Source organism: Protopterus annectens, chromosome 10.part0, assembly GCF_019279795.1.
Source record: "Protopterus annectens isolate FY-2018-M chromosome 10.part0, PAN1.0, whole genome shotgun sequence".
In the NCBI taxonomy this organism is placed as follows: Eukaryota; Metazoa; Chordata; order Ceratodontiformes; family Protopteridae; genus Protopterus; species Protopterus annectens.
The window spans coordinates 705905182-705920900 of NC_056744.1; the positions used below are offsets into that span (position 1 = coordinate 705905182).

Here is a 15719-nt window from a genome sequence, read left to right on the forward strand (position 1 = left end):
CATTTAAACATGCTTTATTGGATAGGCTTGGAATAGTCTGAAGAATTATTTCCTAGGACTTACCTATGAAACTATGAACTTCAAATGCAAATCCAAGGCATATGACTAAAGCAAATTCTTTTAATTGCATGCCCCATATTTGCAGAAATTAGAAAATTGTTACTTCAATGTGATTATCGTAAGTGTAAAATGAAGATGATCATGATGACAGCAGCTGGCTAGATAACAAGTAATGGTTCTGTTATATGGACCAGTAAACAGATAATTGCACATATGTAAGGAGATGTCTTTGAGCAGTCCTAGGAACCAAAGGTTATCCAGTTTAGAACAGTTTTCAAAGAAGCATAGCAGAATGCCTGGAATTAGTTCTTATACTGCAGTGGTAATCAGAATGTCAGCATCTCAAAACAGCATGTGTGAAGAACAGATAAGTGGTAAAGCCAGTTACTGAAATAAGGATCATAAGGAAAGCTGATGGTGGAATGCATTAATTCAGGACATTACCAAAGGAAAGAAGCAATGCAGGAAAAAGTGGGCATAGAAAGATGGAGCAGGGTAAGGAAGAATGCTGATTGGCTAACAAAGAGACTAAGAGAGTAGTCGCAATACTAAAGAACAAAGCTTCAGTGGCACCAGCTTCTGTAAAAAGACTCAACAGATAGTACAAGCTCCATCAGTTTACAAGGCAGACAAAAGACAAAGAAGACAGTCATGACATACCATTCATAAGGGAGGACAGCAACAATCTGCTCACCAGTCCACAGGGCAGCAAAGGCAGATGAAAGGAGTATGTTCAGTGGCTTCTGAATGAAGAAAAACCCCACAGAAGCTGTATTACCCCAGACACGACCTACAATGAGAATGAAGAGCTCGTCCTAGAAGAAGTAAGAACAGCACTAAGGAAAATGTAGTCAGAGAAAGCAGTAGGCTCAGATGAAGTCATAGCAAATATAATTAAGATGTTGGATAAGTTAGGGGTGAAATGACTCCTGAGGGTACACATAGCAGTATGCAGAAAAATACATATCTTAAAATATTGAAGAATAATTATTCTTGTGCCAGTGTACAGGAACAAAGGGGACATATACAACTGTAGACAGTACAGAGGTATCAATCTCCTTTCATACCTCATGAAAGTTAGAGAATGTGACTGAAAATGAATATGCAGAGTAGCAGAAAGTAAAATGGGAGATGAGCAATCAGACAAAGATCAGGAGACATCACAGCTGACCCAATGTTTGCAGTGAGACAGATAGTTTAGAAGAAGCTAGAGGTAGGGAAATAGTCCAACAAGGCATTTCTACACTTGAGAGAAATCGTATGACAAGGTCACAAGAAACCAGATTTAGGCAGTCCTATAATAGATCAAAGTCCCAGAAACAGTGGCAGAATTAATGCAGGCTATGTACAAGGACCCAGTAGCACAGAAGGGCTCCTGGTGGGAGTGGGGGTGCATCAGAGTTAAGCTCTGAGCCCACTGCTGTTCATCTTGGTGATGGAATATAATGTGGCATTCCAAACAGATTCTGAACAGGAACTTCAGCAAATGATAGGGGAATATAATGCAATACCAATGGCACATGGGATGAAACTGTGCACAGACAGGACTGTCATCATGACAGCAAATGGGGAAATCGGAAGATGCTGAAAATTGATGAAGACTGGAATATAGTGGAACAGGTTAACAGCTTCAAGTAGCTGGGAGGGGTGGTAGGAGAAAGGAGTCTTAATGAGGAGGTCAAAATAGAATCATAAGGGATACAGGTAACTGGCATAAAGCATCATGGGTGGCATGTGACAGAAGAATGCCCAAGAAGCAGAAAAGTAAAATGTATAAAGCAGTGGTGTGACCAGTCCTTCTGTATGGTACAGAAACCTAGGCAGTGGAGGCAGCTCAGATGAGACAGCTAGAGGTGATGCAGATGGAGTGACAGAGGCAGGTGGTACAAACAAAGAGACTATGACATCACAGCAGTAGCCAAAGTAGCTCCAACTGCAGAAAAGTTGAAAGAGTGCAGATTACTGTGGTTCAGGCACATGCACAGGAAAACAAAAAACAATTTGGTGAACAAGATTAGGGAAAACAGGAAGATGTGAAGAAGTAACCAGGCTGTGCAGCTAAGAGAGGGATGGATTGCATGAAAGAAGACCTGTGACAGTCGGGCATGCCTGTTGAATGTAGGATAGTGGCATTGAATCAAGACTGGTAGCAACAGTTGATGTAATACCCAGTCCCATGTAGAACAAAAAGGGAAAAATGGGATTGATGATGAGGATAACTGGTACTCTAAGTTAGGAGTGAGAACAGTCTACTTTAGCCTAAAGAAGACATTTGTAGAAGATGATGGTTTATGGAGAAAGTTTTAAATGGAGATGTCTGTGTAATAATAAAGGCTGGCACTAAACTATTCTTAATGGTGTAGACACACTATTTATCAGCGTTTACCGCATGATAACTTGTTATGCTATACTTTATGTCAACATGCCTTCTTCTCCCTCTGTCTGTACAAACACAATTAAGTTTACCCATACGAATGAGCCTTTGGAACACTCACCTTTAGCGTCTTACATGATCTGGTAAGCCACCAGTTAGCATCTGGCTAAGTATTTTGAATGGTCTGCCATTTCTTGTACAATGTTCTACATGAACATATTTAAATTATAGCTCCCATATCCTAAGACAGTAACAAGAATAGTATACTTACAGTTCTGGGACAATGGTGTTACCAGCTGGATCAATTACTTTGAATTCAAAGCTATCCAAAGTCACACTGTTGGAAGGGTTTATTATATATCTGAGTGACCGTTGATTTAAAATCTTCTGAGTAAACATCCCTGCAATGTAACTTCCTGAAAAATAATTTGTGTGCAGAAACAATAATTTTAGATGCATATCTAGCCACATTAGTTCCATGCATTGAAACTAACAAAGTTTAGAAAACAGATGATCTTTTTAACTAGTCTCAGAATGCGCACAGTATGGCAATACAAAACAGTAATGTCATGCAATAAATTCACTAATGAAATCATCCAGTCATTCATCTGTCTCAATGACCTTGTGCCATTTGTTTAAGTACATCACAATGGATGGGTTAAATGATGGAATGAGGAAATCCTAGAAAGCAGATTTTATTCCAGTGTTATTAACTTCAAGAGAACTGTTCTTTGCTCCAAATGATTGATATAGAAATCCCCTTTCTAGGAGGCATCACAGTACCTATACCACATGGAAGCCTAGGTGACCTCTTTAGCCTGCAAATAAAATATCCATCATCAGAACCTGCTCCAAACATGGCTGCAGAAAGAGAACTCCCTTATGATGATTAGTGAGGAATGTTCCCAAACTCCATGTCACAGAAACAACTAAAAAAGATCAATGACCTCAGTCACCATGTGGTAGTTCTGAAGCCACAGATTATGCCTACTCTTCTGCAGCACTCAGAGTCTCAGTTTGCAAATGCTACTATGAAGAGCTATTAAAATGAGAAAGTATAGCAAAATCAGAGTCTGGATTCTGTATTGCATCCCAATCTAACTAGTCAAGACCATGGCCTCCTGAGCAGTCTTTGAAGGTCGCAACAGCTAATACTGTAGGAACTCCAACTCTACTGTAGCAAAGGTAGTCCTCTGAGTAGGAGTTAGAGGGCATTTACTGTAATGTATTGAAACCTAAATGGGCTACTACCACAGAAGTACCAGGTCTGGAAGATATTTCTGGGGATTCCCTTAACAATTTTATCAAGAGACAGGTGCTCAACTAAGGGAAAACATGGGGATGTTACCCTTACAAGGATTCATTTCATATCTTTCAACTGTGTAGATTTTTGCCTCATATTTTTGGTCTGCTCCTCATAAAATTTGTGGATTTCTGGCAAATCATTGAGGATTGAAGTCACTAAACAATATTAAATAATGACAGATATTTGGGCTTCAGACTTCATATCCTTCAGAAAACATATACTAATTTTATAAGAGTATTTAAAATATGTCCCTATTGTTGGCTGTTTTTCCCCATTATTTGTGGCTTTCGCCAGATTTCTTGCACTGAGAGATTGAGATGTATGCTTCAATCACCACTGCCAACACAGTTGAAATAAAAAAATCTGTTGCCACAAAGAAAAGCATGAATAGTAGCAGGTTTACAGTCACTTGCTCAAACCACTTGAGCTTGAATTATGCAGCCAGTATCTAAAGCTGACGTTTCATAGGTTCAGAGGAGGTTATTAGGCTAATGGCCCTAGAGCCCTTACAAGCCTAGCCATATTTATCTGAGTTGCTGCAATTGTTGGTGATTAGATGAGTGAAGTACGCAGAGGGTAGGATCTATAGTAGTTGATACTGACTTCCTCTTTCCAGGTGGGACATGGGCACCACCCCAGGAGTGAATTTGCGATCACCCATCCATTGATTTAGGGTGCTTTTGAAGAGGGGCTCTGTTTCATGTGAATTGGATGCTTGTTCCAGAGAAGATGCAGTGTCTGAGAGATGTAGCTATCTCTGTAGCATGACCTGTTTATGTCAGAGGCTAGGTTAAGATCCCTGGAGTGAGTGACCCTCCTGCAGTTTGATTTACTAATGTCTAGCATTTCCACCAAGGCCAGCTCAGAGACTGCCTTGTAAGCCAGGAACAGGTCACCCCTTAGCAACCCATAGGAGGCAGAATTCAGTGACAGGACTTTCAGTCTTTCCATGTAAGACCTGTTTTGTATACCCTGTAATTTCTTGGTGAGAAACCTCTGTGGTCTCTCCAATTGTTTCAGGTGTCTAGTGAGTTACATGAAAAAGGGAACATTGTACTCAATTACTGGTCTGATGAGGGCCAATTGTAATGGAATTATAACACCCTTAGATCTAGATCCGATGCCTTTACTTGTAAGATGTGCCACATATAAGGATTTCCTTACTACTGTGGATATGTGGTGGTCAAATTTCAGATTGATATCAACCTGAGTACCCAGATCATGTACACTGAGTCTTCACTTGGGGGGGTGCTGTATATAGTGTAATTAGCAGGGATGTCAGCTTTCCTAAATGGAATAATATTGCATTAATCCAGGGCTTTGGCACCAATCATTTGTTGGTGTTAACCCTGTCTGCCATATATTAACATTGTTGGGGGACTCAGTGATTGCTCCCAATTTGTAACCATCACCAATCTTGGTCAGCCGCAGGACGTTCAAGTTTGCCTGGAATTCTGAGAAATAAATTCAAAACAGTAAGCACAATGTAGGGGTTATTTCCCATTTGGAAGAGTTTCTCAATAATACCTGATTGGGGGATTGTGTCAAATGCCTTGACTAGGTCAAACAAATGCATTGTATTTCCCTTGTCCGGGTCCTTGGTGACTTCCATGAAGTCAGCCATGTTTAACAGCCTTGATCTACGTTTAACGGATCTGAACTGGGTTGGGTCAAGAGTTTGGATATTATGTCTTTGCTAATAAGGTCTGTAATGATTCTTTGCATGGCCTTGCAGATAAGGCTAGTCAAGCTTATGGGCTTACAATTCCCAGGGTCGATTGATGGTCCCCCTTTGTGCAGAGGGATTACTGTTGCTGTCCTCCATTCCACCGGCACATACCTGTTCTCAGGCTTTGGTTAAATAGGGATCCAAAGTGAGTCTGCTAGGTTATGTTTTAAGTTATTTAACAGGTAACCTGGGATGTTGTATGGTCACAGTGATGGCATGTTTTTGGCCTTGGAGAGCACCAAGATGACTTTCTCTCTTATAATAGGCTGAGGAGTGGTGGCAGGTATACTTTGGGAGATAACTTGAGAGGACAGAGGAGTGAAGTTTTATCCCAAGTCTGTCAGCTAGGAGGTTGGCTATTACCCCTGGTTGAGAATGGGTGGTGCCATCCAAAACCAGTTCAGCACATAGCTAGGTATTCCCTTTTAGATTTCAGACATAGTTAAATAATTCCTTATGATTATCTTTAGCTAGGGAGGCTATTTTTGCTTCATAATTGACAAGCTCTCTAATTTGTTAATTAAAGCTAGAGAGGGAATTATTCCTCTGCTGAGCCAGTTCCCTCTTGTTCTTAGACATAAGTTTTTTTTCTCTCATTGTGTAGCCTGTTTATACTAGTGCTCCACCAGGGTGGCTTGCTTTTTCAGTAAGACTTGTTTTTAATCCATTTAGGTACAACCAATTCTATACACCTACATAAGTGGTCATACAGGGCACTATTGTACACTTCTGTATAGGAATCTGTGTTACCTGTGTTCGAGGAGTTTTGAAACTTTTTATATCATCACTTAATAGGAGGTAATTTGTTGTAGAAAAATTCTTAAAACTTTTTGAGCTTGATGGGGTATCTGGTCTTATAATTACATCGAACAAGACCAATTTATGGTCTGATCTTACCAGGGAGGACAGCACATGGGGGGGGGGGTGCAATGCTCTCTCATGTTAGTGAGTACTATGTCCAGGACATTTGAGCCTCTTGTGGGTGTGCTGACTACCTATTCCAGAGCATTTGCATTAACAAAGTCCAAGAACCTCTGAGCCAGTATATTTGTGGTCATGTATGTTTCCCAGTGGATGGTAGGATAGTTAAAAATCACCATTGGGTATGGTATTGGGCTGTATAGCAAGTGACTCCAGTAAGTCCAGGTATGCTTTCTGCTTTTTCTGTTTCATGGTGGGGAACCTATAGCTAGTTATGATGTGGTAGGGAGCATTGACTATTATTAATTGAACATGGATTAGCTCAAGAGATTCATACTGTTTGACCAGTCTTGAGGTGTACTTATCCTTAATGAAGGTGGTTACACCTCCTGCTTTTGTTCTTTCATTCTCAGTTTCTGGTTTGAATGTGTGGAAGTTATTGTAGCCCTGCATGGCCAGGGTGCTTTTTGCACCTTTGAACCATGTCTTGGTGACTGCTCAGATATCAGTATCTTCCAAAGTCAGGAGTGCTTTCAGGCAGTGCAGTTTTTTGATTAGACTCCTAGCATTAAGCAACATTACCTTGAGTTTATCACTGAGGTACATCTCAAGTCATTTATCCCCACATGGACTATGATGGAGTCATACCTGTACTTGTGGTTAAGTGACTTGAGTGCTTGAGTGACTTGATAGATCCTGGCACCTGACAGGCAGCTAACTGTAACCCACTCCTTATCGAGTCTGGTAAGGGGAACATCCATGTATCTCACAAAGAAGTCACTTATGACCAATACATTAGGTTTTGTGGTGTTAATCCCTAAGGGCTTATTTGTTGAGACACTGGTGTATGTGTTATTATGTGTTGTGGTTGCTTTTTGCATTGTTATGTGTGTTAGTGCTTTCCGTTTGGGAGGCCTCTGATCTTTTGTTAAGTTACGACTGAGTATCTCCGCATATGTGAGTTTATATGTTATTTAGTGTGTGAAGTGTGTGTGTGTGTGCTGACAACCTGTTTGGCATTCAGTGTATTCTTATGTGAGAGTCTGGACTCCAATTTCATAGTGTAACTACATCTCACACATAAACTGTTTGTTTCAGGAGTAAGTGGTTGCCAGTATACATGAAATAATTTCTACATTGCCTCAGGATGTTCATGACTATCTAGCTGGAGAGAGAGATGATGGGAAACTGTCCATCCATGATAGCAGGCTCTTACTGTTTGTTTTTTTAGGGAAACAAATGGGTTAATTTGAAAGGACTGTGCTGGTAGCACCGAGACTACAAGAAGGTCCTATACTTTGCGTAGGCTAAGGGTGTTCAATATGGCAATGCTGCTTAATGCACAAGTGAGTTGCTCCTATAGCAACAGAAAAGCTTGGAAGGGTTTCACTGACAGCTGTTTAGTGAAAACTGAGCTTCTAGGCTTTTGCTTTTATACAAGAGCACTGATAACCACCACTGCACAAAGAACAGTACCACACAAATATGAGTCTTAAATACGAGCACAGAGAAACAAGTTTTAAACTAACTACCAATCGGACAAGCACATAATAAGCTTTCCACCAGCAATCCCCAACTTAGACAGGTTAGATCAGCCCATTTCTGCCACAAGGGTGCAGAAAAGCACCTTCTTAATGTAGAATAACTGGTTTGTAACCCAAGTGTAACAAAATCACACAAAATACCTACAACAGCCCTATAACTAACAGATACAATGTAATACAATGCAATTAACCACCTAAAGCAGCAGCCAACAATACATTTTTTTAAGTGTTAAGTACAGTCACAGTATATAAAGGAAGTGCAAAAAGATACTTAAAGCCCTTTTGTGTGCTAATCAGCTCAGATAGACCCGGTAAACATCTACTGCTACTAGATGAATAACCCAGTCCTAATGTACAAGCACAGTAAAGGAGTTTCTGGAGTGAAATGCTACCACAAACAAACATAAAAGATAAAAAATGCTACCAGAAATAAACTTAAATATACCGATACAGCAGTTTACTTTAAACAGCTTATAACAGTGTGAATATTCAATAAAAGTCTTCTCTTTGTATAAATTAGGCAAGAGCCATTCAATTGCATAGAATTTATAAAGGCACTAAAAACAAGATGAGCTGATTGATAAGCCCTCCAACTAATAAAACTGCATGCAGAAATCACAGGTATTTCCCCAACCTAAATAGACTAGGCTACCTCCCATTGCACTAGATAGAAAATCCACTGACATCTGGATGTAAAAACAAGTGCTTTGCTAGAGTGTAAAATACACTACTTTATCCAACAGTTAGCTAGATAATGAATTCAGAGTAAGTAAATCAATAAAACAGACAATGAGAGGCAAAATTCACTTTTTCAATAGAAGCACAAGGAAAGGCAAATAATTCAAGATATCAACAGAACAGTAGAAAGGGAGGAACTTATTAAGCTTAATTTACAGTAAGGGTGGGCAGCTTAAAATCACCAGGTTTAAAAAGCAGATCAATGAAGGGAAGGGCAGGCAGGAAAGCCTAGCATGGAATCCCCAACAGTGCTTTTAGTTTATGCAGGCTTGAAATCTTTCTGGAAAATGACAAAGGCCTAGAAATTCACAATTTAACCAAAAAAAAAAAAAAATAATAATATATATATATATATATATATATATATATATATGGTTTACCATTACAATTTCGCCATGCAATTGCTTGGCTATGAAGAATTCGAACAACAGATGTTCGAATACTTCATATTTCGGCGGGTTACGTGAGCGAACGGTATAATTGCAAATGGACTGTTCATTCGCAATTATAACATTCGCTCATGTAAAGGGATTGCGGTACAGTGTGGTTAGGGAAATACATCCTTTCCCTCACTGTAGTGCGAGTTGGAATATTAAGTTAGGGGGGTGTGTGGAGCTTGCCCCCTACAGGGGGGTGCAGGGGGGCTTGCCCCCTTGCATAAACATGATTTTAGGCTAGCTAGTTAGGGAGTTAAGGGAAGGGTGGGATTGCTGTTAATGTCGAAAATGTCATGCCGCAGCCTTGATGCAGACCTTGTTCTTTACATAGTACATTCTCAGAAAGCAGGCAGTGGCATCAGTCACAGCACTGGCACAAGCAATGTTACACTTGATAGTCCATTGCAGCAACTGTAGATAGACCCCAAAATGGTCTCATTGAGTAGAGATTTCAGGATGTCCTTATTCAGAGATATTCTAACCATCTAGGACTTGAAATGGAGCATCTGAGATGAGTAGCTGCAGGCCTTAACTCCCAGCATGGCAGAGGAGTAAGCAGTTTTTCACATCTGTTCAAAAATGTAGCATCCTTGTTAAGTTGCAAGGAGGCAAAACTGCACCCTTGGACCTATGTTGGACTGGTATGCATGGTTAGCTACCTAACAGGGTGGTGGTTTGTACTGAGGGTCTAATTTCTTGGGACTGATGAGGCAATATCAATGTGCTTTCTCACTGACCAGATTCTATACTTAGCAACAACTTGCGTGGCAATATCCACAACTACGTACACTACTTTCCCTAAGAATTTTCAAGCCTTTTCTGATGGACGGAATACGGGCTTAAGGCCAGTCTGCAGTGTTTCTCTCACATCTGAGGTATCTCCAAAGGAAGGGTCATCTGGAATCGAACGGGAATGTAGGGAGGATTCCTAATCCATGTGTATATCAATAACAGTGGCCACAAGGTTCATTGATTCCTTGTAAGAGCCTCACTGGAAAGTTATACTTCCTCATAATCTGTGGGGTTACACTTACACTAAATAATATGAGTAACAGAGTGCAACAGATACTTACTGAGTGTTGGAAAAATAAAAAAGCAACATGTATATGCTACCATGACAGTTTAAGTTTGTGAGAACATGAGAAAGAGACTTGTGTTGTCCTAGCATAGGCTTCAGGCCATACTACCTAAAGCTGCAATCCTTCACCTATGACTCAAGCTTTCACCAAATTTAAAACATCTAAAACAAAACACTGAGCAGAGAAGTAAGGAAGACACGCACGATATAAAAAAAGTTAAGCGCTTTTCGTTTATGTAAAACACAAACTTCTTCAGACAGTTAACAAAGTAAAATGGTCAAATTAAATACAAATGAATACATTCAATTAACCAATCAATTGAATTTGGAACAAACGGTAACACCCATTTTTTAAAAAAACATAACATAAAACACTAAATACTTAAAACCAATACACAATTATACAGATTTATAAAAACATAACATTAATTTGGTTAGAACACCAGGAATGTATAAATGTCAATCTTGCAACTACTGTTCCCACATTTTAGAATCTAACAGATTCTTTGTTGACAACCGTCAATATTCTTTAAAGTTGAGAAACAACCGTAATTCTACAATGGTTGTGTACCTTGCCCTATGCCAGTCTTGCCCTGCTTATTATGTAGGCAAGACTGAAAGAAGGCTACGTAACCGTATTTATGAGCATTTATATGCAATCAAGAAACAAAAACTTGAAAATGCATTAGCAAAACATGTCGACCAATTTCCTAATCAGTTTTTCAAGTTTATTGTGATAGATCAAGTTAATTCCAAACTACAGGGTGGGCCAGTGGAACTTAGGTTGGAGGAATTAGAATTAACATGGCAAATTAGACTGAACGCTTATACCCAGCCTGGGCTAAATGAAGGGTGTACTATTAGTAGTATATTGAAGCTCAAAAGTTTAGTTCGTTAAAATTTGTACAGTATTATTTATAGACACTTTTGAAATAGGTTATTAATAAAAGAGCGAGGTCTTATTATATATATATATACAGTTTATAAATACAGATTTTGCATAGGTTTTCAACATATGCATATATATATATATTTTTTATGTTTTTATAAACCTGTATAATTGTGTATTGGTTTTAAGTATTTAGTGTTTTATGTTATGTTTTTTTAAAAAATGGGTGTTACCGTTTGTTCCAAATTCAATTGATTGGTTAATTGAATGTATTCATTTGTATTTAATTTGACCATTTTACTTTGTTAACTGTCTGAAGAAGTTTGTGTTTTACATAAACGAAAAGCGCTTAACTATTTTTATCGTGCGTGTCTTCCTTACTTCTCTGCTCAGTGTTTTGTTTTATTAGTTTGTTTGCTTTTGTTGTTTAACCAAATTTAAAACATCTGTTTGATGCCCAGCCCCTTCATGTAAGCCATGGCATTGGACAGCCTGATGTATCCACCTAAAATGATACCTCTAATGGTCCAAATGATCTTGGGAACTGTCCCGTAAGTGGAGACCTGAGTGCCAAATACTGCTGACTTATGACCAGGTAACTCAAAGGACTGGTCCTTAGGATTATGTTGATTGAATTGGCCTCCTTGTTATGCTTGGGAAGGGTCTATATTACCTGATCGAAAAGCCTACGCATCGAATTTCCATTTCTGTGAATGGCCACTTCAGCAATTTTTTTCCTAGGGGAAAAAATCACTTGGACATCATCATGCATTTACCCTTTTCCCCACTGTAGTGCGACCTTGGAGTTGGTATATTTAGTTAGGGGGGGTGTGGGGGTCACAGTACCCCACACTCGGTCGGGAGGTGTGGGGGGGTGAAGGCCCCTAGTTTGAAAAGTTTGAAATTGTGTGTCATTTCTGGTTGGCCAAGCAATTTTTTCTCAAAGGAAAAAAAAAATCACTGAAGTGGCCATTCGCAGAAAAGGAAGTTTGATGTTCAATGGACAGCGAAAAGGTGTTCGATGTGTAGGCTTTTCGATCAGGTAATATAGACCTGCTGGGGAATGGGTGATGGAAAGAGCCAAAGGATGCACCATGTGTATGAAAGACAGGGATGTGATTCCTCTGGTCCCATTACTCCTCAAATAAGAGGAGGACAGGTACAGGCTGAAGTGATCGCTAGGCAAGGATGAGTTCAGAATCTACAGAGGTTGAAGGGAGATAACACTGGACTGATCTTTTGGAGGCTGAGGCTTTGATATGCCCTATAGCACTCTGAATTATGCCTGTGGCTGTGTGGATGACCCTCTTACCAGGCTGCTCATACAGAGCTCCTGATTGCTGTCATCTTTTTAGACACAAAGTAGGTCAAAAGATTTTGCTGATGGCACCATCTAATGGAATGATCATGTTTGTCCACAAAACAGGAATGGCAATGCTATTTTACATTTTGGATAGTAATTTAATGTCCCATGGACATATAGCATTCTGATATCTAGGCGTGTAAGTCATGGGTTTTCACTCTTGATGAAACAGTTCATGACTACATTTTATGTTAGAACTGAATATTGCAAACAAAGCATATCATTCTGTTCTCATTTCAAACAAAAAGAATGAGCAACATATCCTGTGTTATAATTTCAGTGCCCTCATTATTTATATTTTTCATTTCTGAAACTGAAGTCATAGATTTGTTCACACATTTCCCACCACCTTAGAAACCAGCCACTCACACATCTCATATGATGGACAGTTTGTGAAATTTATATCAAGTTCAAGGTAGGAATTCCGTCTCACTGTCAGAAACACCCCAAATTGTGACTAAAGTGATTACATTGAATTACAAGACTTTGACAATTAAAAAATGGACAAAGAAATAAAAAAGGAGATATTAAGAACAGTCATCTAGACTATCAAAGCTAAATAAGTAAGTGAGTTCAGAGTTTATAAGTACAGCCCTTTTTTGCTTTCAGGAAAATGTAGTTTGTCCCTTTGGGTCACACTGATTTAACTGTAAGTTAGCTTGGATCTTTTTTTTTAATTGTCGTTTACATTTATTAAAGTTTAAAGTTAACAACTGCACTTAATATACAACAGAACAGCTCTGAACATATCATTAAATTCTTATTGTACCGTAAATCTGAAATGCCCTTATTCTCTAATGTTCTTTCACACACAAGCCCTTTGCAGGTTGTGTTCTGATTTATTAACACAGCCTGGACATTCCCACCACTGCAGTTAATTTTAATGCATTGAAGAGAATGGCATCAAGTAATAACTCATTTCTTAAGTGATAAGATTAACAAAAAGTGAGGGTAGTGCAAATCCAGATGTTTGGGTATTTAACAGTGCAAGTGCACATAACTCAAATGCGGCCGTCTAAAGTAAACTATGACTATTAAGCTACATACGTAATAGATATTAAAGGTAAGTGTTAGAGATAGACATGAACAGCTTACAGCCAGGTCTATATCATATATTCAAAGCTTTAGGTAATCGAATATCTAAAGCTCGAAACTAAACAGCGAAAGCTGTGAACCATGAACGGCCACATCTGCAAATTTTTTCATAGGGAAAAAATTTGCTTGGTCGTTATCTTTATTGTTATTGGGAATCTGCCCTTTTCTCCACTGTAGAGCGATTTCGGAGTTGGTATATTTAGTTAGAGGGGTGTTACGGTTTGAAAGGTTTTTTTTTTGTCCGGCCAAGCGATTTTTTCCCTATGAAACAATTTGTGGAAGTGGCCGTTCGTGGTTTACAGCTTTTGCTGTTTAGGTGTCAAGCTTTAGTTATTCAATTACATAAAGCTTTAATGATCTAATATAGACCCCCTACAGCCACAGCGGCTTTTCCCATAACTCATGTACAGATTGTAATATGAAAAAAAATATAATTCGAACTGTTTATTATAAACAGCTTTACTTATTCTGCAAGCTAACTTGATGACAAAAGGATTTTTCTTAACTATTTCAACTGTATAAAGAGTTCATATAAAAGCATTTTTTTTCATTTAAAGAAGATAGAAAAGGATTGGATTTTAGATGCTGTTAAATATTTAATTTTTGGCTTCATCCAAGTGTACCAGCCCTTAAAATCACCAAGTTTTCAATAAACAGTAGTTGTTAAATTATTAATTCACCATATGCTGCAACTTTTCACTTATGTTGCCTGTTTAAGCTTACATTATCACTTTTTCATGAATTAATAATAAAACACTCTTTTTTTTTTGTTAGCTGTATTATGGAGAAGATCTTAACTTATATCCCAAAACAACTGCAAAAATATTCACATGTTGCCTTTTGAATATTTTTGTAGTTATTGAGTTGACAGTGCTGTACATATTTAAATTAGTTAAAGTTATATGTAGTCAGAGTATAAGTAGTGAAAGCATTTTTCAGTTAAATTTTATTTGATTGGACAGTGTGTCTGTTTTAAATAAGATAGCTGTTGTACATAATTACACACATGTGGATGTCCGTTGTATGTCATTAAATATTTTTTAAAGAAGAATTGAGAGTTCTTTCGAGTTGATTGCACTCTGTTGCTGATCATTACACACTAAGCTTTTCTACTGATAACTCTATTACTGTTAGGTTTATATGTGTGTGTGTGTGTGTGTGTGTGTGTGTGTGTGTGTGTGTGTGTGTGTGTGTGTGTGTGTGTGTGTGCTTTGAAAACCAATAAACAGCACACTGAAAAATATAATAAAATTATTTTCAGTAGAAAAGAATATGACCATGTGATTAACTGTGTCAGCATACAACCTAATTTATTAAAAACAACCGGGTCACTAGGAGATATATTATGTTCAGCAAACATTTATTGTTTTATTTTAGTTCTGTGTGGAAAAGTTAACATGCAATTAATCACAATACAGGAAATGGCAATGTAGATTACATCTGTAACTCTTCAAACTACTGTAAGATCAATATTTAGGTTTATAATTCAATGACATAAGAAAGTGGTAGTTTTCCTTAATGAACCCCTGCATAGTTGATACTTTCTTATTAATACATAGAGTACCCAATTAATACACTTCAAAAATTTGGGGATCATTTGCACTTCTTTGTGGGATTGTTATCTTAACCGCTATTTGTAGTGTCCAAAAACAATGAACATTAGGTCTACATTTAGGTACTGGGGCTTTACAAAGTCTAAGCCGAGGTGTAAGAATACATATTCACATCTACATTTGCCATGTGGAGCAAAGCTTGTGTTGCATTGCATTCCATCTCTTTTAATCCAGGATAGATATTTGCTTCCTTACACATTCATGTAGTACTATGGCTACTTTTTCTGACAGAGGGCACTCTTGTGTGTCTAAGCCTTGCTCTGCATACTAAGACTGCACCATTACTATAAAGTTGATAGAGATAACTAAGTAGGGACAGGAAGCACAAGTAGGCAGCTAGCTATGCTATGGAGTGAGCATATGGCACAGAACAGAAAAGAGGCAGCAACATGAGTGGTACAGGAGAAGTGTTACATATATTTAAGTTAGCAGTCTCTCACAAATGTGCATCTAGTCTACACAATGTAGCACATGTTGGTGCCTGTTGTGGCAGGTTGTCATTAGGTGCGACATAGCAACAATGCATAACATTTGTTAAAGGCTGTCATCTGAGGCCTAACCAGCTGTACAGC

General features: G+C 38.5%; 1 protein-coding gene across 2 annotated transcripts in view; it reads right to left on the reverse strand.

Moving 5' to 3' along the window:
* Positions 1-15719, reverse strand: part of LOC122813289 (FRAS1-related extracellular matrix protein 1-like) — a 1751891-nt gene that overhangs the window by 281719 nt on the left and 1454453 nt on the right. The window contains exon 27 of one of the 2 annotated variants that reach the window (XM_044085535.1): positions 2706-2850. In XM_044085535.1, the coding sequence (XP_043941470.1) occupies positions 2706-2850 (145 nt within the window). Of the gene's footprint in view, positions 1-2705; positions 2851-15719 lie in introns of those variants that run through there. The other variant, XM_044085536.1, reaches the window with a different exon arrangement.